This window comes from Lacerta agilis, chromosome 15 (genome assembly GCF_009819535.1).
Source record: "Lacerta agilis isolate rLacAgi1 chromosome 15, rLacAgi1.pri, whole genome shotgun sequence".
Taxonomy (NCBI): Eukaryota; Metazoa; Chordata; class Lepidosauria; order Squamata; family Lacertidae; genus Lacerta; species Lacerta agilis.
Window position 1 is genome coordinate 40,317,709 of NC_046326.1, and position 24,091 is coordinate 40,341,799.

Sequence of the window (24,091 nt, forward strand, 5' to 3'; positions counted from 1 at the left end):
CGAGGCAGTTAGGGTAATTGGCCATTTTGTTTTTTTTTTTTCTAAAAAGCGTTTTTATGGTTTTATTGCAGCCTGCTGGAGAGAAAGGCGTGGCGGGGAGATGTTTCTTTCCTTAAAATATTACATTTCCGACAAATGTTTCCGTATATCTCGTAAGGCATGTGGTGGTGGTGGGGGGTGCAATTTATGTAAATGGTTAAACTTGAAAGCAGCCCTCATCTGCAGCCTTACTGAAGTGGTAAAATCCTGCTCAAAGTGTACCCACTCAAGACCACAGCAGGGGAACTAGCAGAACAGAGCAATCAACCAGGGAAAATTTTTTAAAACCTACATAATGTGTGAGGAAGGTGGTTGGAGAACCTTTCCTCTCTTTCCCACCCCAAATAATAATATCTATTTCCACTGTTTTCATTTATAGCCCACCCTTTTCCCCCCAAGGAAGCTCAAGGCAGCACACAAGGTTTCCCCCCCCCTCCTCCTTTAATTCCTCTGTGAGGTCGGTTAGGCTCAGAGAGACAGTGGTCACCCAGCCCTGTGTTGCAGGAGGCATCATAACAACAATGTATATACAACAAAGCACGAGAGGTGGGAGTGCCAAATTTTTGGTTGGCACAGGGCACTGCTGAAATTTGGGAGCACCTGCCCTTTGGAACTCCCTGCCTATTGAGATCAAGTAGACACCTTTACTGTATACTTTTCGGCCCCTGCTAAAAACATTATTGTTTAGACATGCCTACCCAGATGTTTGGGATATGGGTGGCGCTGTGGTCTAAACCACTGAGCCTAGGGCTTGCTGATCAGAAGGTTGGCGGTTCGAATCCCCGCAAATGGGTGAGCTCCCGTTGTTTGGTCCCTGCTCCTGCCAACCTAGCAGTTCGAAAGCACGTCAAAGTGCAAGTAGATAGATAGGTACCCCTCCAACGGGAAGGTAAACAGCGCTTCCGTGCGCTGTTCTGGTTCGCCAGAAGCGGCATTGTTATGCTGGCCACATGACCTGAAAGCTGTACGCCAGCTCCCTCGGCCAGTAAAGCGAGATGGGCGCCGCAACCCCAGAGTCGGACACAACTGGACTTAACTGTCAGGGGTACCTTTACCTTTGCTTTTACCCAGATGCTTAGAAAGTTGAGGTAATTTTAATCTGTTTTAGTGTTTTAACTTTTATTTTGTTATTGTTGTGATTTTCTCTTGATTTTACTGTTTTATTTTTTTGTAAACTGCTCTGAGGTTGTTGGTTTTTTTTTACAATTAAGCAGTATATATACCTTACAGAATAAAAAAATCAGGAAGCAGACACAGTCTTTCTTACGCCACCCCACCCAATTTCATCCTCACTTCAACATTGCAAAGTAGGTTCGGAATAAAATATCCTTCGCTATTTCTTTCCGGATGCATATCCATGTGTTTTTAACCTGTCACATTGAACCTGCAACCACACTGATTGCTGAATGATAAATTGCTGGGAGGCGGGTGTTGCAGGGTGCGATAAGCAATGACAATCTCACTCTCACACTTTTAGGAACACAACCTTATTATCTGCTTCACTATGACCTTTTCTCGCAAATCTCCGCTCTCCTCTACCAGCAAATGCAATGCAACCAATCCCTGCTGTTATGTGAAGTTTCCTAAATGCAGTGGTCTGTGTTCAAGGTTCTAGTCCAGTGGAGAATGGCACCCTTTGGGACGCATGGGGTGGGAGACAGGCACAACCAACTCTGTCCGTGCCTATAAGACCTTTTACTCTGGCTCCAGTGTGTTCCCACTGCTAGTTTTGGAACTTTGACAGCTGTGGAGAAACCTGGGAACTCTAGTTTGCTAAGGATGCCAGGAATTATAGCTCTGTCAGCACACTACAGTTCCCAATATCCTTTAGGAGAAGCCGTGACTGTTAAAGTGATCTAAGAGTGTTTTAAATGTACGGTGTAGCTGGGCCTGTTAGCCACAACCCAGATCAATCCTGTAGCATTATTGAGAAATACAACTGTCTGGTGTGTTCTCCTGCAAAGCAGCTTCCATACCAAATGTCAGCCGTGGTTAAGCAGAGGTGTGTACGTTTCAGACATCCATTAAAAAGGGACCAGGCCAGTGTTCTCACAGTAGCCAACCAGGTGCTCCTATGGGAATCGCGCAAGCAGGACCCGAGCACAAGATCCCTCTCCCCTCTTGTGGTTTCCAGCAACTGGGATCCGGAAGCATTACTGCCTCCAACAGTGGAAGCACAGCATAGCCATTGTTCAGTCGTTCCGCCGTGTCCGACTCTTCGTGACCCCATGGACCAGAGCACGCCAGGCACCCCTATCCTTCACTGCCTTTCACAGTTTGGCCAAACTCATGCCAGTCGCTTCGAGAACACTGTCCAACCATCTCATCCTCTGTCGTCCCCTTCTCCTTGTGCCCTCCATCTTTCCCAACATCAGGGTCTTTTCCAGGGAGTCTTCTCTTCTCATGAGGTGGCCAAAGTACTTACTGGAGCCTCAACTTCAGGATCTGTCCTTCCAGTGAGCACTCAGGGCTGATTTCTTTAAGGATGGATAAGTTTGATCATTTTGCAGTCCATGAGACTCTCAAGAGTCTCCTCCAGCACCATAATTCAAAAGCATCAATTGTTCGGCGATCAGTCTTCTTTATGGTCCAGCTCTCACTACTGGGAAAACCATGGCTTTAACTATATGGACCTTTGTCGGCAAGGTGACGTCTCTGCTTTTTAAGATGCTTTATGGTCCAGCTCTCACTTCCGTACATTACTACTGGGAAAGCTTTAACTATACGGACTATAGGTTTGTCATTGCTTTCCTCCCAAGAAGCAGGCATCTTCTAATTTCGTGGCTGCTGTCACCATCTGCAGTGATCATGGAGCCCAAGAAAGTAAAATCTCTCACTGCCTCCATTTCTTCCCCTTCTATTTGCCAGGAGGTGATGGGACCAGTGGCCATGATCTTAGTTTTTTTGATGTTGAGCTTCAGACCATATTTTGCGCTCTCCTCTTTCACCCTCATTAAAAGGTTCTTTAATTCCTCCTCACTTTCTGCCATCAAGGTTGTGTCAGCAGCACATCTGAGGTTGTTGATATTTCTTCCTACAAATTTGTCCAATCCTCTTTAAAAGCCATCTAAGTTGGTGGGCACATCACTGCCTCCTGCAGAACAGAGTTCCACAGTTCCAACTCTGCACTGTACGAGGAAGTCCTTTCTTTTATCTGCCCTGAATCTTACAACAATCAGCTTCATCGAACGTCTGTGAGTCCTAGTGTTATGAGAGAAGACAATGTGTACACATTGTCATAGAACCATAGAATCGTAAAATTGGAAGGGAACCCGGGGGTCATCTAGTCCAACCCCCTGCGATGCAGGGATCTTGGCTAAAGCATCCATGGCAGAGGGTCATCCAACCTCTGCTTAAAAACCTCCAAGGAAGGAGAGAGCACCACCTCCCAAGGGACACAGGTCTGTGGACCTATCTCTACTACCTATAGATACTTACCTTACCTGAGTCTCTCTTAACTCAGTGGGGGTAACTTCTGATCTATACGGGCTGCACTGTCAAGGGGGGGGGCATATCATCTGATTCCCACAAAACTTTTAAAACAACAATTACTACCAATAATTGCCCACCCTCCACCCTTAGGTTCCAGGATGGATTACAACATTGAAACACACACACACAAAAACCATTCTACCCACCATAAAGGCAATATATAACCACACAGGTGTGATCTTTTGGCTTTTAGTTTCAGCCGCCTTACTCTAGTCTTCTTTGGAATTATAATTACGGCATCGTCAGAGTGAGGAAGAGGCTGCAATTATTCTTTTACAGAAAATAATAATAATAATAGAATAATTGTACCTATTTCCCATTTATCACGCTAACGGCGAAAACTTGTCTCGGAAAAGCTTTGCTTAGGAACAAAGGGCTGATCTTATTTAAGCATTTTGTTGCAATGGAAAAACAACCACCACCAATCACTATGACAGTTGGTAGCAATAATTAGCATTATGAAGAATTAGGACATATTTTGGGAGGGTTATGTGCTTGCTGTTAAATCAGGATAATCACTCAGTGTTGCGAGAGAACCCAAGGATAAGAGGCAGAATCTCAAGTCAAGATGAAACAGCAAACACCTGAGTGCAAAAGAAATGCGAAATATCACAGAAATATCACAGAAATATCTGAAGAAGTGTGCATGCACACAAAAGCTAATACCAAGAACAAACTTAGTTGGTCTCTAAGGTGCTACTGGAAGGATTTTTTTATTTTTTTTATTTTGTTTTATCACAGAATTGTAGAGCTGGAAAGGATCCCAAGGGTCATCTAGGGAGGGCTGAAAACATTGTAGCAGAACTGCAAGCATCAAACTCCTGCCTAGCTGCAGTATGGAATTAATAAACGCAGGCCTACCTTACAGGGTCGTTGCAAAGGCTGCAAGATAGCTCCGCTTCCCTGGCGTTGTTGAGCCAGTTCAGATGTCCTGTTGCTCTCCTGTGCCTTCAGCTCGACTGAAGACGGTGTGTGTATCCATTCAATGAGTGGTGGGGAGGTCTGCTCAACCTGAAACGTCTCCATGCCAAGACAAAAGTGTGGCAGGATGTGATGTGCAGATGACACAGCCTTGACAGCACACACTGAGGAAGCTCAACGGAGACTGGCTGTTTTGCTCAAGCCTGCTGGGATTTTGGCCTTACCACCAGCCTGTTACAAGTGTCCCCTAAAACTCAATTCTGCATTTTTATTTTTTATTTTTGCTTTCCAAGTTTTATTTTATAACAAATTTCACATCGTGCTTCTTCGTCGTGCTTTAGAAATTATTCTTTCTTTTGCAAGGTGCAGGATTGAGTCATCAGATTCCCCCATTCTGCAAATTGCTCCACAAACTGCGTAAGTTTTGCAGACTCTGCCTGTGACTTTATCAACCTCAGAAATATTCATCTGGATGGAGGCATGGTATTTCCTTAGCACCAATTATCCGGCTGCTAGCAGAGCATTTTCGAGGAACGTAGAGATCTACAAATTCCCCAGCGTCGTTCTGCATTGTGTTTTTCTAGGGTTTTCGCCACAAGTGACGTGCAACAGGAAATTTCTCCTCACATGCCAGGCTGGAACTCAGTTCTGCATTTGTAAGAAATAAATCTTTTAGACCTGCACTTTGGAACTCCCTGCCTATTGACGTCATATCGGCGCTTTACTTTTTTCAGCACCCGCTAACAACATTTATACGTAGGCAAGCCTACCCAGGCGTGAATAATGATGGCATGCATTTCAATCTTGCTTTCACCGATCATTCATGCTTATTAATTTTTGAATGTTTAAATAGGGTTGCCATACATCTGGGATTTCAGGGGTGGAAGTGACATCCGGGGGGATTTCCAAAAAGCGGCAGTTCATCCTGGATTCTCGCATAACCGTCTAAATTGCGGCAGAAAGCTTAGGTTATTTCTCTAAAAAATAAAAATAAGGGTCAACAATTCGTTTGTGTCTGGATTTTCACTTGTTGAAAGATGGAAACCCTAGAAAAATGTTTTAACTAATAGTTTTATTGTTTTCTCCTTTTTATAAACTGCTGTAAGGGTTTCATTTGCTTGTTTACAATCAAGCAGCATATAAATCCTACAAAATAAATAAAATTGTATGCTACATTAATTTTTTTAAATCATGAAAATTGCTTTAGATTAGAAGAAAAAATTGAAGCAATATATCATCATTTAAAATATCCATATACAATAAGAATGATGTTAAAAACTCAGTTCTTCAACACAAATATATCCACAGTTTTTGTGGTTTTTATAAACACTTAGAGGGGCTGAGGGTTGTTTTTTTTTAAAAAAAAAAATGGAGGCTACCTTGATAAAGTTTTACTCTATAAAGGCGGCATATCAATATTTCAAACATATATAGTTCTTTGTACATGTAAGCAGGCAGAGAGAAGCAGCCATTACACTGTATTGCACACACACAAAGTTGTATTCAATGTTAGAACCATTGATATTAATGGAGACCATTAACTTTGGTCCATTAATCCCAATGGGACTATTCTGAGCAGAAGCTCAACTGGATCCAACCCACAATGATGATGGTGAAAACGATGACTAGCATAAATTAATATGTAGTCTTTCCACGACGCGCTATTTTGAAGCCGTGGTGCGTCAGTCAGGCCAAATACGGGATGGGAACTATTTTTCTCCCATCTTGGCTCTGCGCGGATGGAGCCTGGAGGCCCGAGCGCTGTTGCCTTGGAGACGCGTCCACGGAGCGAGAGAGGGGGCGGAGCACCGGAGCTGGCGGAGAGCTTCGTCCCAGGACGGGGGCAACTGCTAAAGCGGAGGGAGTGCGGGGGGAGGGGAGGACCCCTCCCCCACCTCAGCATGCCTGTAATTGGGGGGGGGGGGCAGGTCATGGGGATGCTATGGGGGAGGGGGGAGAAATTGAACAATTAATGGGGGGGGGGGCTAATGAGGAGGTTTCCAAAGAGAAAAGTGGTCAATTAATTGGGGTGGGGGTGTGAAGAAGCAAGAGTAATAAAAAGGTTGAGGTTTTCTGAGGAGAAAGTGGTCAATTAATGAGGGAATAATGAGAAGCTGCAGTTTTATGAGGAGAAAGTGGTCAGTTAATGGGGGGATGATGAAAAGTTGGGGCGTGCTGAGGAGAAAGTGGTAAATGAATGGGGGGTGGTAAAAAAATTGGGGTTTTCTGAGAAGAAAGTGGTCAGTTAATGGGGGGTGATGAAAAGTTGGGGCGTGCTGAGGAGAAAGTGGTAAATTAATGGGGGAAAGTGAAAAGTTGGGGTTTTCTTAGAAGAAAGTGGTCAGTTAATGGGGGAACGTGAAAAGTTGGGGTTTTCTGAGGAGAAAGTGGTCAGTTAATGGGGGGATGATGAAAAGATGGGGTTTTCTGAGGAGAAAGTGGTCAGTTAATGGGGGGATGATTAAAAGATGGGGTGTGCTGAGGAGAAAGTGGTAAATTAATGGGGGATGGTAAAAATTTGGGGTTTTCTGAGGAGAAAGTGGTCAGTTAATAAGGGGAAGGAAGTTTACTGAGGAGTATTGGGGTGGTTATCCCCTACCCCACTTTCAATACTACTTGTGCCTGCAGATGTTTTGGGGGAGCCCCACTCCTTTATTTCCAATCTGCGCACATCTTGTAACATCCCACTGAAATCCTGTAACTTTTTTCGTACTGCAAATGCTCTCATGGATGGGCTTCCTTTGTCCTCTGCTGCTGTGTTGGTGCTGCAGTGCAAAAGGGCCCCTCCAGGCTGGGAACATCGCAGGAAACCCAGTAAACGGATAGATGTGTGGACGGTTCTCAAGGATTTGCCTTGAGAAGCAGAATATAAATCTCTTGAATGATATATCGAGGAATTATTAATTCCAGGGGAGTGGAGAGAGCGGATTAGAGTCAGAAATGGAGATCAGTCAGTATCCGCTCCAAAATTCAATTCCCAAGATTCATGCAGACAACGCCTTGACCTCTAAACAGATACTAGATTGGAAGTGGAGATGTATTTATTATTGTTTACATTTATATTCCACCTTTTCCTCCAAGGGGCTGGAGGTGGTATGCATTTCTCCCCCCCCCACACACACCTCCATTTTAATCTTCACAACACCCTTGTGAGGTAGGTTAGGCTAAGAGACAACAACTGGCCTGAGGCCACTGGGAGAGCTTCATGGCTGAGGGAGGATTTGAACCCAAGTCCCAGTCCAACTCTCGTCTGCTCCTGTCTCTCTTAGGCTCAGCAGCAGCACGCAAAGGAGCAAGAGATACCCAGAAGGATGGACGTGTGTCGGCAAGACCCCCTCTCAGAGGGGGAGGGGGCCAAGACCAAAAAGCCACCTGCGAAGGAACGGCCACACACACCTCAGACCATGAAGAAAGCAAGAAAGAAGAAGAAAAAGAAGGCAGCACCAGATAATGGTGGGCGCCCCCAAGGCCCTTCTGTGATGGTGGGCTCCCTGGCAGCAGTGCCTGCAAGCTGCCATTTTTAAATTGACCACAGTTTTCCCAGCACGGCATGGCTGGAAATTGAAAACTGGGCATTGTGTGAAATCAAAATGGTGGTTTGCATGTACTCACCCAGCCAGAACTGGGTGTTTGTGTGTAAAGGGTATTTTATTTATTGCATTTATATCCCACCTACTTTTCTCTCTTGAGGGGCTCAAGGTGGTGTGCATGGTTCTTCTGCTCCTATTTTAATCCCCACAACTCTGTGAAGTAGGCTAGGCCGAGAGGCAGTGACTGGGCCAAGGTTAGCCAGTGAGCTCCATGGCCAGGCCTCTAACCATTGTGCCGCACTGGCTCTGTAAGAGTGGCCTGATGGTAGTTGCAAGAGAGGCTAGCCTTTCAAGCAGCCATGGGGAACTCGGTGGCCGTTCAGCTGATCTACGTCCACCACAGCCAGCCTGGCCAACCAACTCTCAGTTCTGATTTTGGTAGCTGGTGTGCAATAATATTCAGAAGGCCACAGGTTCCCCCCACGCTGTGGCTGCCAAGTGTCATTTTAGTGCAGCCGTTACAGGGCTGGTTGTGAATTTTGTGCATAAGAACCTACCTAAACTTCCATTCTTTATATCAGCATGTCTCATTTATTCAAGTAGTCTTTCATGCTAGTTAGCAATCTGCACAAGGAGGGAAGGAACAGTGCTGGTGGCGGTCTGCTTTCTTGTAGAAGCAAACTCTTTTTCTAGAAATTGGACTCCAGATCTGTGAGTTGGGTGTTTTCGAGAGCAAGTTTAAAGTAGCTGCTCTTCTCTAGTTTAAGCAGTAGAGGGCGGTAGATATTCATCAATTGCCACTCCATTTCAACAGGAGGACATTGAAACATTCTGCCTTTAGGACACAGGTAGGCAAACTAAGCCCTGGGCGCCGGATCCGGCCCAATCGCCTTCTAAATCCAGCTCGCTGGTGGTCCAGGAATCAGCGTGTTTTTACATGAGTAGAATGTGTCCTTTTATTTAAAATGCATCTCTGGGTTATTTGTGGGGCATAGGAATTCGTTCATTTCCCCCTCCCCCCCCCCCAAATATAGTCTGCCGCCCACAAGGTCTGAGGGACAGTGGACCGGCCCCCTGCTGAAAAAGTTTGCTGACCCCTGCTTTAGGAACAGAGGTGGCTGAATATTACAATTAAACCATTTTGTAGCTAAAGTAATTACAAAAAAAGTGATGGTGAAGAGCAGCTGCTGTCCTGTCAGTCAACACCCAGTTGACTCAATAAATAAGGCTGCTCCTTTGTGTATGTCTTTCCCAAACACAGGTATTTTAATATGCTGATACGGGGACAAGCCGTTGAGAGATCTTTTGCTTTGTATGCAGAAGGTCCCAGGATCAATCCCCAACATGCCCTGGTGGGAGTGGTAAAGATTTTCTTCCTGAAACCCAGGAGAGTTGTTACCAGTCAGCGTTGACAGTCCTGTGCTACAGGGACCAATAGTCTGACTTGGCCTAAGGCATCGTACATTCCTATGATGTGCTTTGAAAAATGCTCAGACTTCCTCTCTGACACCATTCTTTTGAAGCAGGAAAACCTGAAGGCAAAAGCAAGAAGCACTCCGTCCTTGTGACATCACCCCATGAACTAACTCAACACCAAACTGGCCCTGGACCGACGCCCCAAGGTGCCGCCCCAAAGGCGACTCCAGGCAAACCTCTCTCTGCCAGCGTTTCGTTGTTGACCCAAGACAACCCTGTGCTTTCCAATGAGAGCCTTCGCTGGGATGGGGTTCTGGATGATCCCATAGCAGAAGAAGAGAGGCTGTGGACCTACAGGCTGAACAGAAGGAAGCGCTATGGGGAGTACATGCAGCAAAACCTACCGCCAGAGCCATCCTTCACGTTTAAGCACTTGCCACAACATTATGTGGCTCCTCCTCAGGGCAGGGAGCAGTTGCTACGAAAGAGCATGTCCTCCACTACTACTTCAGCACCCAAGGCAGACCAAAGTGGACCGAATTCTAAGATCTCAACAAACGTCTCAAAAAGGCAGTCAGCACTGATGCCAAGTGTTTCTCAGAAAATAGCATAAATAAATCTTCGTGACGCTTCTGTTTTGCTTTGTTTAAGCAAAGGCATGAAGATCTTGAAGAGGTAACCCTAGATGGTTATATTTCAAACTAATGAGATTATTCATCTTTTCATCAAGTTAACCAACAGCTGTCTGCACACTGCAAATTTAAGTTTGATAAAATTCTGTGTGGATGGATAGATAATGGTTTGCTGGCATCCAACTAACCTTCCATAGATGGAGGAAGGGGTTGGGGAAGCCATGGGAATGACTTTCAGTTTTGCAGACACACCAGATGTCAACACTTTGTTGCTTTTTGAACAAGATGTGAAAAATAATAATGCAGACATGGGCTTTATTCAAATACAGCAGCACTAAAATACCACCATGTATTGGGGCATTTGTTATTTTAAATCTCATGTACCTGCGAATGACTTTAATATCTGTGCTATTTGTGGTGCCACTTTTGTCAGAATTAAACCATTGCTTCTCACTCTGCTGTGTACAAAACCAACCAGTGTGATCTTCCCTTGCAGTTGGTGGAGAGAGCACATACATATTACACATATTATTTTTTTAACCTATTTAAAATGGTTTGCCTGAGAGCCTGGAGGTATGGATAAAATGAGATCAAGTGCCTATGAAAATATTTATTTTAAAGAAAAGCAAATATAACCCCCAATTCCTTATGTTTTCATTTGTCAGTTTTTCAGATTCAGTAATCATTCACACATACAGAAAGCGTGGTAGTAGTGACAAGCCTCGTCTGCGATGAGTGTCAATAAACACAATGCACTTAAAAACAACACACTTCTCTGGGATTATGTTCTTCAGATAATTTATTACTAGTTAAAAAGGGGGGAAATCCAAAGGAAATTAAGAACAGTCATAGAGGGAGAGGAATCATGTCATTGACATTGCACAGTGATATCCAGGACTTCGCAAGAACGCAGCAACGCAAGTTAACTTTTAAATCATGTAATGACACTTAAAAAAAAAACCACCCCTTTTTAAAAAGTACACACATATAGGTAGATATTGAAGACATCATGTTAAAAAAAAAAGAGGAAAGGATGAGGATGAGGATGATACAAGGCTTAGTTTATTAATTAACTCATTGGAAAAGCAAAACCTGGGAGAGCCCCAGAGCACATCGACCTGGAGAAATATCTGCATAGAGCAAGTATCCAGATGGGTCCCACCCACCACCCCCCAAATTCTAGGGGCTTCTTCAGATGCCATGTTACTAAACAAAAAGAGAAGCCCTTTAATTTCCTAACCAAGAAGTAGGCTAGTAGCCACTGTGACATGTCTGATGAACCCCAAGAGTTACTTTGCTGCATTAGCCTAAGCCCCTTCAACCAAATACCGGTACCTCCAGGAAGCTCCTTTAGTCAGTTCCATATTTGGTTCCTGCAGACAAAAATATCCTGGAGGTAGCAGGCAAGAGCAGTTTAATATTTTCAAGTTAGCAACTAAAGCCCCAAAATATACCTCTAGGAGAGTGGCACAGATTTATTCACTGCCATAGGAATAAAAATATTATGAGCGCTCTACCATCATGATCTTAAGACCGCTGGGAAAAGGAATAAAATCTACCATCACTGCCTTCCACAGGCTTTTCATCCTAAAAGATTAGGAGGGAGAAGGCTGATAGATAAGAGCTAAATGAAGGAAGCCAAACTCATTTGTCTAGTAGTAGGTACACACGGGCAATTGTAGGAACTTGGGAAGCGGCTTCATAGTGAGCTGGACCATTGGGTCCAGTAATGTCACTACCCGAAGGATGGGGAGCCTAGAGTTGCCCAATTGTCCCTGTCCAGAGGCTGTGGCCATTGGGGATAACAGGAGCTGGAGCCAAACAACATCTGGAGGGCCATAGTCTCCCTACTGCTCCCTCTACACTGGCTGGCAGCAGCTTGCTTTTATATGTACTGTAAGCCACCCAGAGTGGCTGGGGAAACCCAGCCAGGTGGGCAGGGTACAAATAATAACATTATTATTATTATTATTATTATTATTATTATTATTATTATTATTATTAATTATTACAAGAATCCTTGCCAGTCCTTCATGGAGATGCCAGGGATTGAATCTGAGACATTTTGCACATAAATCGGCTCCACTGAGCTGGTTTTTTAGGGCTGCTACAGAGGATACTTAATTGAGAGGATGACAATGTGAGTAGGTGACTCTCGTGAGCAAAGTTGCAAACATCTCATCTCCCTACTGGGTCCACACTGGACACTTTTCCTATTCCAAATACATTTTTGTACCTTTTTATTATTTTAAAAAAGAGAAACCTTATTTGCAATACCACACATGTTCTTGTAGCCCATTCAAAAGAAAAAGATAAGTAACCTCCGCAATAATGCCCTACCAATGCTGGGCTCTCTTTTCCCCCCAGTATTTTTGAACCACATGCATTTACAGCACTGGGGACTCAGCAGCCCATCCTTTTTCAAATCCAATCTCTCATCCCATGTGGGATGTCTCTCCTCAAATTCTGTTTGCCCAGTTAAAATATCACTGCTAGAAGATTTGGGGCTAGTATGCAGAAAGGCTCTACGGGGAAATTTGCACTCGTTACTCCGTCCGTCAGCTGCCATCTATGCAAAGAATTCAGCAAAGAGACCTGCTCACCTTTCCATGTTCATTTTACCACAAGAACTAGAAACTTGTGTGCATGTGTTTTAAAAACAACAACAACAACTTGCGAGTATTCCCAGAGAGCTCACAGATTCAAAAGTTAAGAGGACATCTTCCCATAGGCAGCCATACAAATTCTTAGATCACTTCTTCACACTGCTAGGTAAGCAGCGATGACAATGAGTACTTGGGTCATTTCTAACAAAACATACCGGTAGTCACTCCTCAAGGAATGTCTAACTCCTCATTCTTTTCCCTCTTAAACGCTACTTGGTAACCCTACCCAGTAGATAAATTGGATGTCCTTTTTTAATATACATTCAGCTGCTTTTGCAACAGCAATGCAAAATTTAAGTGAGGAATGACTTCTACACCTTGCTCCTTTCATAAAGGCTTTTCTGTTATTTCAAAGAATGTTATTGCTCCTCCTGCAGAACTCAACAAAAACAACTAATTCAGTGTTTCTCTATGACTACACAGTCAAAGAGTAATTTGTTTGCATCCTGCACCAGAGATTACAGCATTTTGTTTGCATACAGAGTTCCTGGCTTTTGAAAACTTAGCTTTGGCTTGGCCATGGCATGGCATGGTGGGGTGGGGGAGGGGGGTAGTAGCATCCCCAAAGTTTTCTTTAAAAGTGTGCAACATTTGCAAAAGATTCCCTAGATTCTAGTTCCCTTCACAGCAAAGGAACCATCAATTATAATCAGATTAATAACTCAAAAACAATTTCCCCTTCTTACCATGAAGCAACCCTGCCTTCACACATAAAGGTAAAGGGACCCCTGACCATCAGGTCCAGTCATGTCCGACTGGGGTTGCAGCGCTCATCTCGCTCTATAGGCCGAGGGAGCCAGCGTTTGTCCACAGACAGCTTCCGGGTCATGTGGCCAGCATGACAAAGCCGCTTCTGGCGAACCAGAGCAGCACATGGAAACGCCGTTTACCTTCCCGCTGAAGTGGTCCCTATTTATCTACTTGCACTTTGACGTGCTTTTGAACTGCTAGGTGGGCAGGAGCTGGGACGGAACAACGGGAACTGACCCCGTGGCAGGGATTCAAACCGCCGACCTTCTGATCAGCAAGCCCTAGACTCTGTGGTTTAACCCACAGCGCCATCTGGGTCCCATAGCCTTCACACATAGAACGCCACAAAATACCTTACACTTACCATTAATCACACTCGCAAGAACAAACTCAACTGACTGGACTTTCTGCTCCATTCTGGATTCCTGAGAAAAACTAACCTTGTTCTTGCCCAAACTGAATCTCTCCCGCACACCTTTAAGGTGTAGAGATCGTAACTTCTTCTTATGAGTGAAACTGACTCACACACCCCACAAAACAACTTCTGTTCCAACCCGTCTAAGGAACTTCTCCCATGCTTCATCTGCTCTATATTTCAGCTACATTTAGAGGGGGGGAATGCATTTTTTATAAAAGGGAATGTTTCCTTTGGTCAAAGTGCTTGCAAAAAAAAGCATAACAATGAAACTTCAACAAGAGACCCTGCCGAGGAACTGCTGGAGGAAAGAAAATGAAATCTTGTTTGTGCCGTTTGGCAGTGCCATTATAAACCCACCAACCTTTCAGGTGCCTCAAGATTCTCAGCTGTTTATTTTTGTAGAGGGAACCACTGGCAAAACACAAACACAAAACCCCAGCCATTTCACAGCCTTCCTGAAATTTACTGAGATTTGTTGACAGAGAATGGCTGTTACAACAGGCAACGTAAATTGTTTTTCAGACTAAAAACGGAGCAAGGCTTTCAAAGAAAATGTTAGTGGGGAAGGTGAAGCTCTCGACACAACATAGGGCTCATCCAGACTGCCCTGCCCTGCCGCTTTCCCCTGGAGAAAGCTGATCTTTTACCGCTGAATTGGAGCTGGCCAACTGGGTCACACCTGTAGTCCAGATTATTGCAGGAGGTTTAATCTACCCCTCACAACCAGGAAGCCTCTGACCACAAACGAGGCACGGCTATGGAGAAAGAATAAACTTCTCAGATGCCTCTATGCTGCTCAATATTTAAGACAGATTTCTAGGGGTGTATATATCCAGCATCCTCACTCCACCTTTGTAGTGAAATAGTTGTCCAAAAACTGTTTTGACACACTACTGCAAATCTTCCTAAGACCCTTGGGGCAAGCATTGTAGCGTAGTAATAGAATATCTGCTCTGCATGCAGAAGATCCTAGGTTCAATCCCTGGCATCTGCAGGTAGGGTGACCCCCGCCTGAAACCCTGGAGACTTCCTGCTGGTCAGTGTCAATTATTCTAAACTAGATGGACCAAAGTATCTGACCCAGTACACAGAGGGGTCAAATCAGATCTGCCTTTTGCACCTGTGAAGAATTACTCAAATGACCTGTTCACAACACACACATTTTAGGCAGCCAGGACAGAGGAACTGGCTCTGAATCTCCCATTAACAGCAGCTTAGCATGCTGCTGGGCCACAGAATTACTACTTTCATCATAGAAATCTGAAAGTCATTATCCAAAAGAGATCGCCTAAAGCTTTGCCATCATTATCCTCAGCTTTCCAAAGCACTCATGGGCGGTTCTGAATTGTGGCATTTGCAAAATGTTGCATCTTTTAAAGCAACGATGCATTAAATGATGATGATCCCAAGGTAAATATTAGCTTTATACTCGCTACAAGCCCTGCAGGAGCAACTAAAACCAAATTTAACCAAAGTGAACTGTTGGACAAGTCCACAATGAATTAAATAAAACATGCTATATAATGCATTTCTGGGAAACCGATAACCTAGCAATTATTGTGTTTTTATGCCAAACCACGACTGGCCTGATTTTTAGGCTTCCTTAAAAGACGTAGGCATAACACATAACGAGTATAATATGTAAGGTTTATAGAGTGACAATCTATAACTGTGATTTGACCACCAACCAGCCTTCCCTGGCAAAAAAACTGTTTAAATACATTAACGTAATAAATGAGACTATCGAAAATAAGTTATGGTTTTTAGGTGGGAAAGAGTTCTTTTTTATATATAAAGTTACTTGATGCAGGAGCAACTAGGATGGTTTCCAATTGCCAGTTCAGGAATTGTTTTCGCTTCAAGGCCTTTGTCCTAAGCTCCTTCTCTTCTCCACCAACATGTTACTTTCCTCTTGGAAAAGAAAGGTCCGCTTGTTTCCACCCCACACGAGGAAAAGACAGCAAAAGAAAGGAGAAAAAGTGCCCTTGGAGAAAATTGTTTTTGCGTTCCTGTAGACATAAATTAAGTGCAGGCCCACAGGATCCTTAAGGCTGAAGACATGCCGTGGAGGAGAGGTAGCTACAAGAGGAAATTCGTTCGGGAGGCAAAACTAAATCAGGGTTTCATCCATTTCCATCGAGTGGAGAGCTTATGATGCGACAGAAACCCATCATGTTGCAACAGCAGAGAGAGAGGGGGAAGGAAAGAGACAGAGAGAGAAAGTGTAGTCAGCAACCATCAAGGTTGTTATCACTCCCAGTCGATTCCAGCTCCACGCTGGAGAGGAACTTCCGCACGAACTTTCGGCAGTTGTAATCCAGTGTGGTGGTGTACACAGTCTTGGTGTGCTTGGGGTAGACAATTGTGGTGCTCGAGAAACTCCTGGGCCGGGGGCGCGGTTCGAGGCGAACCTCGGCTTTGTAGCTGCGCCAAGTGTTGTCAGGGACGCAGATGACCGTTTGGCTGCAAGAGGACAATCCCAGCCCCATTGGCATAGAAATATTGTTGATGAAGTGTTTCTCAGAGTTGTATTTCACAGAAGAGGTGTACCTGTGGACCACAGAGCGGAGCAGAGGGAGAAAACAGACAGGACAGAACAGTTAGCATCGTTACACTTGCCAGAACACTTTAGCTAAAAAGACTGTAGATTTTATTTTATTTTAAAAAGACTGTAGATTTTATTTTACAGGTAGGTAGCTGTGTTGGTCTGCCACAGTCAAAACAAAATAAAAAATAAAAAATTCCTTCCAGTAGAACCTTAGAGACCAACTAAGTTTGTTCTTGGTATGAGCCTTCGTGTGCATACACACACACACAAGGCCATCTCGCTTCTCCGCCCAGCAATGGGCTTTGACAAATCCTGCTGGTCGTCTTCACTACTCTACTCTTAAACTTTCGGCGTACCTTATATCCTTGGGCGGCAACGGATCAAACGCCACTCCTTCCCCAAAGGACAGAGGGCATAAGCGAGAGGAGCAGCCGGGGAGCAGCGGGCTGGGAGAAGACGAGGTCTCCTGCAAAAGGAAAGGCACCACTTTCAGCATGGGAAGTTGGCAGGCAACACACTGCACGGTGACGCTATCAAACGGCAGACGGCATGGAAGACAACGGAAGGGGTTCCAAAAATATAAGCCAATTTTACAATGCCAGGGTGCGGAACCTCATTCCCGGGGCCCAAATGTGGCCTGTGGGACTCCCTCCAGGCCACATCCCCTCTCTGAAAGCCACACCCCTCACCTGAACCCTCCTTGTGAGTTTTTGCAAGGCTGGAAATGTGTCCTTGCACTCTGGCAATGCCTCTGGCTTGTGTAGGTGGAGGATGGAGAGAGGTCATGTCAGGAAGTGTAAAAAAAAAGAAGCTGACTGTGAAAATTTGCATTTGTTGCTCCGCCCACTTTTTGCCCAGGCCCCGCCCACCACCGGCATGTGCCCCCAAAGGGAGCACGGCCCCTGTCTGGAAAACCTTCCTTGCCCCAGATGGCGATTCACAGTAGCAATGCCGCTGTTAGGAGCACAGGAGAGGAAGCTGTCTTCTACCAAGTCAGGCGAGCTCAGTCTTGTCTACACTGACTGGCAGCAGCAGCCCCTCCCGAGTTCCAAGAGGGAGTCTCTGCCAGCCCCACCTGGAGATGCCATTGGGGACTGAACCCGGAGCCGTCTCCATGCCAGCATATACTTCCTTCCTGAGCTACAGCCCTTCCTGGCGAAAGAATCTCATCATCACACATACTGTATCAGCAAACACCAATCTGACACAGTTCACACTTTTACATTTCCAAGGTTTTGTTTTTTCCCTTAAAAAGATCCAACACATTCTGATTTCAGCAGCTCTTGCTTTTTTCTCCTTTTTTTTTTAATAGCACGGCCTCAGCCTACAGTGTTCTTTGCAGTCCTATAAAAAGTTCAGCCTGCATATTTGGCCACAGTAATTCCTCCTCCTCCTCTTCTTTTCCTCTTTTAAAGATGGAAAAGTGAGGTTGAGCAACATCAGCTCAGCCAAAAACAAAGAAGAAAAAAGAAAACAGAAATGAAAACCGCCTAGCGCTGCAAGTTACGAACTCGAGTCCTTAGCTTTTTGGACAGAGGCAGGCGCAGCTACTGTCCTGGCAAGGCGGAAGAGGTGGAACACATTTCTCACACCTCTCCTGGCCCTTAACTCGATCCAGTCCTTAAACAGCGCTGAAACCATTTCAGCCCCGGCAGCTACACATCTTGGAAAAAAAGTTCCTTCTTTTCCAACACCCCCGTCTAAAACCAAGCCATGAAAAAAAAAACGTTCCACCCTACAACGCTTCCAGACAACCCATTTCTGGAACATTCATCCACCTTTCTTTCCCAGGGAGATTAGATAACATGGGCTATTTAACAAGCATCCAATCCTGATCTGTGTCGCCTGCTCCACTTAAGGCCCATTCCGCTCTGATTCTTTTGCACAGAGGGTAGATGCGAGCCCTACCCCCACACTTTCCAAGTGCATTTGGCCATCGCAAAAAAAGCCTGTTTGGGGGAAGCAGGCTAGTTGCGCAAGATCTCCCAACCAACTACAACAGCAAGACCTGAGTTTGCCGATACACAATTGAACCAACCCCTCAAAAACAGGCTTGAAATGCCCTGAGTAACCAAGTCACTCAGTGTAAATTCAGTGGCTAGCGCATCAACACCCACACATCCACCCCAGTGCCCTGTCCCGGCCTTGGGGAGGGGAAATAATAATAATAATAATAATAAGAAGAAGAAGAAGAAGAAGAAGAAGAAGAAGAAGAAGAAGAAGAAGAAGAAGAAGAAGAAGAAGAAGAAGTTGTTTTTATTTATACCCCGCCCATCTGGCTGGGTTGCCCCACTCAACATCCCCTCCTTGACTTGCATTTCAACTTGGGGTCAGGCTCTGAGTTCTCGCTCAAAGAAGCCACACTGAGGAGTCACAGCTGTTTCCCAGTACCTACATTTCAGGAGAATCAAACCGGAAATTCCTCCTCCTTCCCTCCCCCCAACATAAGAAAGCAAAAAAACAACAACCCAATTTTATTCTTTCCTTGTATTTTGTCTCCATAGGATTCTGCAAATAAAGGGGAGGAGATACTCTTCAAGGAATTAATTCCCGCAAATTGGGGAAGGGGGGGGGCAGGTCATTCGTAGCCAGGCTAAAATATTATTTAGTCACGAAGAGTCGGACGCGACTAAACAACTAAGCAACAACTTCCTTCCACAACCCAGTTCCCCTACATTTTCAACATTTATTTCTTTATTGCATAAAGAAATAAATGTTAGCATCCCTTTGTTTTTCCTCCAAGGAGCTCAAGGTGGCAAATATGGTTCTCCCCCTCCTCATGTAATCATCACAACAACCCTGTGAGGTAGGTTAGGCTAAGAGACAGTAACTGGCCCTAGGTTGCCCAGTAAGCTTCACAGCAGAGTGAGGATTTGAACCCTGGTTTGCCAGGTCCTAGTATTACACTCTAACCACTATACCTAACTGCCTTCACCACATGAACTCTTTAACGGGTGCAGGGGATTCCAATCCACCTTAGCGGTTGCGAAGTCAGAACCAAGAGGCGGTATGGGATTCAAATTAGCCAGTCTATCGTTTAAAAACTCGTTATCTTTTGCGTATGCAGGCTAGCTCAGAGTGACAAAATTATTAACTTCATAAAATTTGTACGCTGCTTGATTGTTTTTACAAAGAAACCTCAAAAAGATACAAAAATTAAAATAAAACAACAAAGCCATGAATAGGAAAAAATTTTAACAATAATAGTTTAAAACTCTCAAAATATTTAAAGCAGGAGTTAGCAAACTTTTTCAGGGGTCAGCAGACTTGGGGGGGGGGGATGAACGAATTCCTATGTCCCACAAACAACCCAGAGATGCATTTTAAATAAAAGCACACATTCTACTCATGTAAAAACATCAGGCAGGCCCCACAAATAACCCAGAGATGCATATTAAATAAAAGGACACATTCTACTCTTGTAAAAACACGCTGTTTCCTGGACCGTCCACGGGCCGGATTTAAAGGCGATTGGGCCGGATCTGGCCCCCGGGCCTTAGTTTGCCTACCCATGAACTAGAGCAGGCATGTCCAACAGGTAGATCACTGGACGTCTGTGGTAGATCACAGGTAGATCACTGGCTCCCCCAAAGAACCTTAACAACTTTCAACTTTGACCTGAACCCCTCTAAAACAGGGCTCTCCTCCTCCCTAAAAAAAGCTCAAGAACTTTGACCTTAACCCCCAAAATGGGGGTAGATCACTGCCAGTTTTTAACTCTGTGAGTAGATCGCGCTCTCTTGGGAGTTGGCCACCCTTGAACTTGAGTCTAAAAACAGATTATAACACTCACCAGCTTTCTGAGCATCTGGGCAGGCTTGTCTAAACAAAAGTGTTTTTTGGCAGGAGCCGAAAAGAGTACAGTGAAGGCGCCTGGGCTAGTATCAATAGGCAGGGAGTTCCAAAGACAATAAAAGACGGAAGTCTTAACAGATGTGGAACAGATATTATGTGGCACCTGTAACAGCACCAGTTCCGCCAATCAATGCAGTTGAGTATATGTGGCAAGGCAATCTCATAGACAAAAGGGGGCAGAAGAGGAAGTGGACAAGGTACATTTATACTGACACACTGAGTTGTAGGTAACTGCCTCCCCCCACCCAAACTATCTGTATGTGGGGCACTAATATTCAGCAGAGAAAGCCACAGACCCCAGATAACGCTCTCCCTCTCCTGATCCCACCTGTCTCCGAATCCTGTTGTGGCATGTTTGGGGGGGGGGCACAGCAGCTGCGCACCAAATGTTGGTTTACATTCCGTAGCAGCTGCCTGGAAGAGAAATTATTAACAGGACACAAACGGTCTGTCACAGTGCTGGAGGTGGGAATCACATTGTACAGGGGGTGGATGGGGGGCAGAATCTTTTTTGGAAGTATGTTTGGTATACTGGTTGGACTAGGGACCTGGGTTCAAATCCCGGACTCAGCCAGGAAGCTCTCAGCCAGACCTACCTTACAGGGCTGTTAGGAGCTTAAAAACAGGGAGGGTATTTATTTCTAAGCCTTTCCGAACAGTCTAATAGTTCAAAAACCTCCAAGGGGTGCAAACTATGTGCAATATGAAAAGTGAACCCAGCTAAAAAAAAGAAAAATATGAACTCGAGCAGCATAAAAACATAAGCAAATGAAACAAAGATTCAGGGGATTCATATAAATATATGTCCAGTCTTATGGGTCACGTATGCTGCCTTGAGCTCTTCATATAAATGTCACACTAAAACAAAAAAATAAGAAACAAAATATTAGGAGGTTCCATGACAATTGCTTGGGCCCCATAATCCCACAAGAGAATTTGGGAAGTTCTTTTCTACAACATACAGTAATAGCCCACCCACAGAGCCCTTGGGGATCCTAGCAGCCCCCCCACCTGCTGCTCATAACCCCCGACTATCCCCCCAAAAAATCATGCACTCGGAGACTCTTGAGAGGCACAAGAAATCATCAACGCACTAGCGTGTGTTACGCAGTAGCATCCGACTGAAAACATTTAGCGGGGTTGTGGCATACGCCCCTCTGATTTGGGCCCACGGCAAGTCAATTCCACTAAATTCTAGTGCAGCAGGTTGGGCACAGGATGGCACCCTTGAGATCTGGACAATCCCAACACGAGTCACCACACTGCCTGAGGCATCCAGTCTGCAAAATGGGCACAGTAATCACAATGGCCTAACTTTACTACCATGATGCGAAGGATCTCGAGACTATGAAGTTCCTCAAGCGAAAACCTTCGACTGATCCCATGGGGAGCTTGAACAGGTCGTCTCCAGCAGGAAAATACTACGATGGGGGAAGAGGGGTTCTCCAGTTAGCACCAGTTTTGGAAACTGGAGCCACAGCTAGGCAGGAAGTGGGGGTTACAAATGCACCTGCCTAGTCCCCGAAGGGCCTCAAAAAGCACCACGTCAAGGGGAGGCTGAAGGAGGGGTCCACCTGGGGAAGGAAGTGCAAGGAATTTGTTGCTAGTTCGGCATCCCAAACGGACCTCGCCCGGATCCGCAGAGGCTGCTTTGCGTTTTATTTGCGTTGCAAAACGAAATACGCGCGCGCGCTGGATTTTATGTTGCACCATGTATGATCTAGCTCACCGCAATAGTATATTAAAAAAAAACTGGCTTAAGTAGTTTAGACAGTCTATCCCCCTGAACCTTAGCGTCAGATAAAACATGTTCGGGACTGCACCGTCCAGAGCGCCTTGAGCCCGCACTACATGGACTCGCATACCCCGGATTTGCTCTCCATTCCCACCATCCGATTTCACACTCGTCCGCAGCCCCCCTAATCCCGCTTGAGCCGCGCCGCTAATTCGGATTGCATCCCCCGCTCGACGCTCCCTTGCTAGCGCCCCGGCGTTTAGACCTGCATCGCCGTGCACGCATACCCCGTTAATACGGATTCACTCCGGTCCCACGCTGGGACAGACGCAGGAGCTTGCTTTCCTGCACTCACCTTCGGAAGCGGCTTGATCTCCGGTCTCTCGGTCTCCGGCAGCGCATTGGCGACTCCTCCCCGCTCCGATCCGCCGCCGCCCGAGAGCAGCCAGCTGCCGGGGTTGGGACTGGGGGGCAGCCCGGAGTCGGGGCTGTCGAGGCCCCGCTCGGCCCGGCGCTTCGAGTCCGGCAGCTCCGGGACGTCCGGCAGGCTGAGCCGCCCCACCATCGCGCCTCCTTCTTTCTCCGCGCGCCCGAAGCGCACTGGCGAGAGGGACGCGCAGGCGGCCGCCTCGGGCGAGGGGCGGAGGCCGAAGAGAGACCCGCCTCCCCGGGGCTGCCGAGAGGGGAGCGAGGGGGGCAGCCTGGCGACACGATCCGAGGGGAAAGGGCCGCGGCTCCCTCGCCCGTGCTCGACCCAATTTATGGTGCTGGTGGGGGCCTGCTAGCTGGCTAGCCGGATCTTCCACTTCCGTGCGCACCGTCCATTTATAGCCGTCCTATGGCGCTTGCAAGAGTCTTGGCGTCTCTAAAGAATCCTGGGAACTGAAGTTTGCAAAGGGCGCTGAGAGTGGGTAGGAGACCCCTGTTCTCCTCCCTGAGGTGCAATTCACAAACTTCCCTGCGAGGAGGGGTTGGCTGTCAAACCACTCGGAGAACTGTAGCTCTGGGAGGAGAACAGGTGCTGAGCAATTGCTCCCAGCACCATTCACAAACTACAACTCCCAGGACACTTTGGGGGAAGCCGTGACTGCTGAAAGTGGCTTGATACCCCTTTAAATGTATGGCATGACTGCGGGTAGGGTTTCCTTTAAATGTAAACCACAGTTTTGAGAATTGTAGCCCTGGGAGGGGAGCAGTGATTTTGAGGGGCTTCCTGACTGGAATCCCACAGCAGAGACAGCCTCCCCAGATAGTTCCACAGCAGCTGGACGAACGCAGCACACCTGGATGCTGAGATATGGCCGATTTGCCCACTGCCGAGGTTGCCTGGAAAGAGGCAATGACTCCCGCAGAGATGCAATAGGCAACATCTCCTAAGTCTCTATTTCTGTGGCTTCCCTGTATCACTTGACTTATGTAATCACATCCAGTGCAGAGATGGTGCAAAAGTAAAGACAGATCGGCAGAGCAGCAACTCTTACAGAGATGCAACAGGTAGCCTCCTCTGAGCACCGCTAATTCCATAGAGTCCCTGATATGAAAACACTGCCAGCAATCCTGTAGAAGTGCTACCAGTTACTGGGCTCGATGGACCAGGCAGCTTCCTATGTTCCTCTTTAAAATCAGCCCTTGTAATTCAGAATCATGAGGACTGGAATCTTATTTTAGGGGAAGGGCCGTAGTTCAGTGGCAGAGCACCTGCTTTGCATGCAAAAGGTCCTGTGTTTGATCCCTAGGAAAAGACTCCTCATTAGATAGCTGCTGCTGCTTCTAGTCACTGCAGACAATACTGAGCTAGATCAGTGTTTTTCAACCACTGTTCCGTGGCACACTAGTGTGCCGCGAGATGTTGCCTGGTGTGCCGTGGGAAAAATTGAAAAATTACTTTATATATAGTCAATATAGGCACAGAGTTAAATTTTTTAACATTTTCTAATGGTGGTGTGCCTCGTGATTTTTTTCATGAAACAAGTGTGCCTTTGCCCAAAAAAAGGTTGAAAAACACTGAGCTAGATGGACAGGTGAACTGACTTAAGTACTCTTTGCAGTTCCACTGCTGTTGAGCCCACACTGCAGCGTGATTATCTGT

At 45.9% G+C, this 24,091-nt stretch overlaps 3 protein-coding genes across 4 annotated transcripts; 1 reads left to right on the forward strand and 2 right to left on the reverse strand.

Annotated features, from left to right (window-relative positions):
• Nucleotides 1-4,764: 4,764 nt before the first annotated feature.
• On the reverse strand, nt 4,765-5,081 carry LOC117060371 (40S ribosomal protein S21-like). The gene is given in 2 exon segments (XM_033172588.1): nt 4,765-4,935; nt 4,937-5,081. Coding segments are annotated over 2 exon segments (258 nt in total). The 5' UTR covers nt 5,024-5,081.
• A 1,094-nt stretch (nt 5,082-6,175) lies between these two features.
• C15H17orf97 (chromosome 15 C17orf97 homolog) lies at nt 6,176-10,504 on the forward strand. 2 transcript variants are annotated; one of them, XM_033172234.1, is made up of 3 exons: nt 6,176-6,359; nt 7,722-7,905; nt 9,506-10,504. In XM_033172234.1, exons 1-3 carry the CDS (start codon nt 6,192-6,194, stop codon nt 10,009-10,011), a joined length of 858 nt encoding a protein of 285 aa, XP_033028125.1. In that variant the 5' UTR covers nt 6,176-6,191; the 3' UTR covers nt 10,012-10,504. The 2 variants fall into 2 exon arrangements, with proteins under 2 accessions (XP_033028125.1, XP_033028126.1); XM_033172235.1 differs by having other exon boundaries at nt 9,509-10,504.
• A 4,216-nt stretch (nt 10,505-14,720) lies between these two features.
• RFLNB (refilin B) lies at nt 14,721-22,667 on the reverse strand. The gene is made up of 3 exons (XM_033172033.1): nt 22,358-22,667; nt 16,769-16,878; nt 14,721-16,414 (listed from the first exon to the last, which is right to left on the reverse strand). The coding sequence occupies exons 1-3, from the start codon at nt 22,565-22,567 to the stop codon at nt 16,093-16,095; spliced, it is 642 nt and encodes a 213-aa protein (XP_033027924.1). The 5' UTR covers nt 22,568-22,667; the 3' UTR covers nt 14,721-16,092.
• Nucleotides 22,668-24,091: the final 1,424 nt, after the last annotated feature.

What these genes read in the sequence shown, in the direction of transcription:
- C15H17orf97 (XM_033172234.1), top strand. Translation starts at nt 6,192, where the DNA reads ATGGAGCCTGGAGGCCCGAGCGCTGTTGCCTTGGAGACGCGTCCACGG. An exon ending in TCCCCCACCTCAGCATGCCT is followed by an intron (nt 6,360 to 7,721) that starts GTAATTGGGGGG and finishes TGTCTCTCTTAG; the next exon opens with GCTCAGCAGCAGCACGCAAA. An exon ending in GAAGGCAGCACCAGATAATG is followed by an intron (nt 7,906 to 9,505) that starts GTGGGCGCCCCC and finishes ATTCTTTTGAAG; the next exon opens with CAGGAAAACCTGAAGGCAAA.
- RFLNB (XM_033172033.1), bottom strand. Translation starts at nt 22,567, where the DNA reads ATGGTGGGGCGGCTCAGCCTGCCGGACGTCCCGGAGCTGCCGGACTCG. An exon ending in AGATCAAGCCGCTTCCGAAG is followed by an intron (nt 16,879 to 22,357) that starts GTGAGTGCAGGA and finishes TTCCTTTTGCAG; the next exon opens with GAGACCTCGTCTTCTCCCAG. An exon ending in TTGCCGCCCAAGGATATAAG is followed by an intron (nt 16,415 to 16,768) that starts GTACGCCGAAAG and finishes TGTGGTCCACAG; the next exon opens with GTACACCTCTTCTGTGAAAT.